This window comes from Corapipo altera, unplaced genomic scaffold, assembly GCF_003945725.1.
Source record: "Corapipo altera isolate COAL_440 unplaced genomic scaffold, ASM394572v1 131649, whole genome shotgun sequence".
Taxonomy (NCBI): domain Eukaryota; kingdom Metazoa; phylum Chordata; class Aves; order Passeriformes; family Pipridae; genus Corapipo; species Corapipo altera.
The window spans coordinates 4,834-9,570 of NW_020885792.1; the positions used below are offsets into that span (position 1 = coordinate 4,834).

The following is a 4,737-nucleotide window of genomic DNA, read 5'->3' on the forward strand; positions in this document are numbered from 1 at the left end:
GGGGGGGGGGCGGGGGGACGGTTTCGCTGGGCGCCTCTCCCAGTTTTCCTTTCTTTTCCCTCTGATCCCCGGCGGCTCCCGGGGGGTGGGACTCGGGAAAAGGGGGGTCCCCGGAACCCCGAGAGCCCCCCAAACTCTTGGGCGGTGTGAAGTGGTGGGAGGGGGTGCGGGGGGGTCTCCCACCGCTATCCAGTGCCATCGTGCCTCAGTTTCCCCAAGTCGCTGCTCGTTGCACCCCAAGGATGGGGGGGCTCAGGGGGATCCCAGGGGGGCTCAGGGGGGCCCCGGGGGTCTCGAGGAGGTCCCGAGGGGGTCGCAAGGGTCTCGGGGCGGGGGGATCCCTTACCTGGGCCCCGCCACCGCTGCCGCTGCCGCGCCCGGGCCCGGACGGGTCTGGGCTTGAACCAGGGGAGGAGCGGGGAGAGAAAATCCGGCCCCGGAATGGGATGGGATAAATGGGATGGGATGGGGTGGGATAAATGGGATAAATGGGATGGGATGGCATGGCATGGCATGGGATAAATGGGATAAATCTGATAAGTAGGATAAACGGGATGAGATGGGATAAATCTGATAGATGGAATGGGATGGTATGGCATAGGATGGGATAAATGGGACAAATGGAATGGGATAAATGGGATGGGATAAATAGGATAAATGGGATGGGATGGGATGGGATGGGATGGGGTGGGATGGGATGGGATAAACAGGATAAATGGAATGGGATAAATAGGATAAATGGGATGGGATAGGATAGGATGGGGGATGGGCAGATACATGGGTGGATGGATGGATGGATGGAGGGATGGAGGGATGGACGGGTACATGGAAGGACGGATGGAGGATTCATGAATACATGGACAATGGATGGAGGGATGGATGGATAGAGGAATGGATGGAAGGATGGATAGAGGAATGGATGGAGGAATGGATGAATGGATGGATGGATAGATACATGGATGGATGGATGGAGAATTCGTGGAAACATGGATGGATGGATGGATGAATGGATGAATGGATGCATGGAGGATTCATGGATATACACAGATGGATGGATGGGTGGGTGGGTGGATGCATGGGTAGGTGGAGGACTCATGGATACATGGATGGCTGGTGAGGTGAAAGCGGGAGGTCTGGGCTGGCTGCAGGGATGGAGCCTGGCACAGACACACAGGGACAGACAGACAGGGACAGAGGGACAGAGGGACATCACAGACCTCCTCCAGCCTCTGGTGGTGCTTCCTCAGCTGTCACTGGGGACACTGGGGGCACTGGGGACACTGGGGCCTGCTGGGGACACTGGGGGCACTGGAACCACTGGGAACACACTGGAGTCTGCTGGGAACACTGGGCACTGGAACACTGGGAACACTAGGGACTGCTGGGGGAACTGGGATTACAGGGGGCACTGACCCACTGGGGGACTGGGAACACTGGGAACACTAGTGCTGGATGCACTGGGAACACCGGGAACACTGGCGTCTGCTGGGTCCACTGGTCCCACTGGGTTAGGGAGGTTATTGAGGGAGCTGGGGGTTACTGGGGCAACTGAGTTGGGGACTAGGTGCACTGGGGGTCATTGGGGAGACCCATGGGGATGCTAGGATGGGACTGGGAGGCACATGGAGGTACTGGGAGACTGAGGATTACTGGAGGGGCTGGGATACTGGGGGGACTGAGAGTTGCTGGGGAACCAAGGTTATGGGGGGGACTGGTGGTTACTTACTGGGAGAGCTGCGATGGGAACTGGGAGCTTGTGGGGGGAGTTTATGGTTAGACTGGGAGTTACTGGGAACCTGGAGGTCACTGGGGACTGGTTGCACTGGGGCTTTACTGGGAATACTGAGGGGTAGCTGGGGGCTGGGATGGGGACTGGGTGCACTGGGAATTACTGGGAGGGCTAGAGGTTACTGGGTGCACTGGGGGTTACTGGGAGGACTGGAGGTTACTGGGTGCACTGGGGGGCTACTGGAAGCCTGAGATAAGGCCTGTGCACACACATCCGAGCACATTGGCAGCACCAGAGCGCGCCGGGGCTCCGCTGGGCGCGGCTTTACTGGTGCTGCTGGGAGAGCACTGGGCGATACTGGTGTCACCCCCCCAATAGGCGCTCGATTGAAGCCGCCTGTCCCCTCCCGCTCCCCCTCTGGTGCTCGGCGCTCGGCTGGTCGAGCCTGCGGGTGCTTCCAGTGTCGCGTTGGCGGCGGGGGGGCGCGGGGGGGGCCGGGGGGGGGGGGGGGCAGCCATGACCAGCGGTGAGGGGATGGGGGTGGTTTGAGGGGGAATGGGGGGGCCTGGGGGGTCCCGGGGCCACTATGACCGACGGTGAGGGGATGGGAGGAATGGGGGCTCTGGAGTGATCCTGGGGCTGCCATGACCAACGGTGAGGGGATTGGGGGAGATCTGGGGGGGAACAGGGGCAGCCGTGACCAGCGCTGAGGGGATTGGGGGAGATCTGGGGGGGAACAGGGGCAGCCGTGACCAATGATGAGAGGATGGGGGGGGGGGTTGAGGGGTCTGGGGGTGAATGAGGGGATCTGGGGGGTCCTGGGGCAGCCATGACCAACGGTGAGGGGAATGGGGGGTCCTGAGGGGAACAGGGACGAAAACGGGCGGTTTGAGGGGATTTGGGAGGGTCTGGGGCGTCCTGAGGGGAGTGGAAGGTCTGGGAGGGCTCTGGGGTCACTATGACCAACGGTGGGAAACGGGGCGATCCAGAGGGTGTTTAAGGGGTCCGAAGGGGTAACGGGGGGCCCTGGGGGTGCCCCGGGCCCCACTGACCCCCCGTACCCGCAGTGTACTCCCTGGATGGGCTGCTGGTGTTCGGGCTGCTCCTGGTCTGCACGTGTGCCTACCTGAGGAAGGTGCCCCGGCTGCGCTCCTGGCTGCTGTCCGAGAGGAGGGGGCTCTGGGGGGTCTGCCACAAGGGTGAGGGGGGCAGTGGGGCTCTGAGGCATCTGCCACAAGGGTGAGGGGGCGTCTGGTGGTGGTGGAGGGCAGTGGGGGGCTGGGGGATCTTCCACAAGGGTGGGGGGGACTGGAGGGAGTGCTGGGAGCACTGCCAACACTGGCGTACAGGGTGGGGTCATGGGACCACTGGGGTGTGGGGTGGGGGTGCTGGGTTCTGGGTTGAGAATATTGGGAACAGTGGCGTCTGGGATGGGGACGGGATCCAGAGGGTCTCACCCCACTCCTGTACCCCCAGCCGCCGTGATCGGGACCCGCCTGCACGTGGCCGTGTCCGTGTCCTGCCTCCTCATGGCCTTCTACATCCTGGTGGGGAAGTGACCCCAGGGGGACCCTCCTGGGACCTGGCACCAACCCCAGAGACCCCCGGGGACCCCCCTGAGACCTGGCACTGACCCCAGAGACCCCCAGGGATCCACCTGAGACCCCAAGACTGACCCCAATACTGTCGTACCAACCTGAGACCCTGAGACTGACCCCAGAGACCCCAGGATCGACCCTGAGACCCTAGGATGGACCAGAGCTCCCAGTCCTGATCCTAGTATCCCAGTACCAATTGTAGAGACCCCAGAATTGACCTGAGACCCCAGTACAGAGCCCAGGACCAACCAGAGCCCCCTGAACTGACCCTGGAAATCCCAGAGACCCCAGTACTGATCTGAGACCCCTGGTACTGACCCCAGAGCCCCCAGTATGGATCAGAGACCGCAGTGCTGACCTGAGACCCCTGGTCCCGACACCAGAGCTCCCAGTGCTGACCACGGTGCCCCAGCCCAGACCCTGCGTGTGGTGGTCCCGGGACCACCATGGTCCATGACCCTCCTCCATCCCCCAAGGGCAGCTCTGGGGGGTGCACTGGGGCACCTTGAAACCCTTGGAAAAGTATTTCCTGGGAATTCTCCGGAGCAGGGGGTGAGGAACCCCCCATAACCCCCCAGGGGTGGGAGGGTATCCAGCTGTGCCCCCTGAGCACCAAACCCTGTCCTGTGGGTCTATGAGGGGCTGGGGGTCCCACCGTCATCAGGGAGGTCTCCCTTTACCCCTGGAGTTGGGGCCCCTCGAGGGGGTCTCCCCTCTGTCCTGGGGGGGGTGACCCCCCCCGGTTGTAAATACCATGTGTAAATAAAGTGGGGTCTCCCCTGTGGGCAGTGCTGGCCTGGGGGTCATGTGGGGTCGGGGGGACCATCCCATGGGGTGTGGGGGGTCCCTGTGTGATAGGCGTCCTGTCTGGGGATCCTGTGGGTTCAGGGAGGGTACTGTGGGGTAGGTGTCCTGTCTGAGGGTCCCCTGGGATTTAGTGGGGGGGTCCTGTGGGGCTGCTGCCCAGCCTGGGGGTACTGTGAGGGGGGGGTTGTGGATTCTTTGGGTATGGGTTCTTAGCCTGGGGGTCCTGTGAGGTTTTGGGGGGCTCCCTGTGAGGTTTGGGGGGAGAAGGATCCTGTAGGGTTTTGAGGGGTGCTGTGGGGTTTCGGGGGGTCCCGTGGGGTTGTGTGGGGTGGTATGGGGTCCCATGGGGTATTGGGGTCACCCGTCCCGGCTACTCCCACCTGCGGGGTCGGGGGCGTTGCGGATCCTCCCGCCGCCAGGGGGCGCTCTGCGGCGGGGCGCGTCTCACCGTGCCCTTCCCATAGTGCACCGCGCGGCCGCGCCATATAAGGGGCCGCACCGGAAGCGGAGGGTGAGGAGTGGCGGCGGCGCGGGCGGGAGAGGAGCGGTAGCGTACGTGTGTGAGGGCATGTGTGTGTGAGGGCATGTGTGTGTGAGGGCATG

The 4,737-nt window shown here is 63.0% G+C and overlaps 2 protein-coding genes across 2 annotated transcripts in view; one reads left to right on the forward strand and one right to left on the reverse strand.

Annotated features, from left to right (window-relative positions):
* LOC113940809 (innate immunity activator protein-like) overlaps window positions 1-199 on the reverse strand; it is a gene marked incomplete at its 3' end in the record, with an annotated part of 4,697 nt that extends 4,498 nt beyond the window's left edge. Inside the window, exon 1 of the mRNA XM_027631958.1 lies at window positions 184-199. Coding sequence (XP_027487759.1) covers window positions 184-199 — 16 coding nt within the window. The remainder of the gene's footprint in view (window positions 1-183) is intronic.
* A 2,359-nt stretch (window positions 200-2,558) lies between these two features.
* LOC113940810 (protein kish-B-like) lies at window positions 2,559-4,115 on the forward strand. The gene is made up of 3 exons (XM_027631959.1): window positions 2,559-2,568; window positions 2,797-2,928; window positions 3,206-4,115. The coding sequence occupies exons 1-3, from the start codon at window positions 2,559-2,561 to the stop codon at window positions 3,286-3,288; spliced, it is 225 nt and encodes a 74-aa protein (XP_027487760.1). The 3' UTR covers window positions 3,289-4,115.
* The last annotated feature ends 622 nt before the right edge of the window (window positions 4,116-4,737 follow it).

Bases quoted from the DNA above. Each gene is read 5' to 3' on its own strand.
- LOC113940810 (XM_027631959.1), top strand. The intron at 2,929-3,205 runs GTGAGGGGGGCA...CTGTACCCCCAG, and splicing joins CTGGGGGGTCTGCCACAAGG to CCGCCGTGATCGGGACCCGC.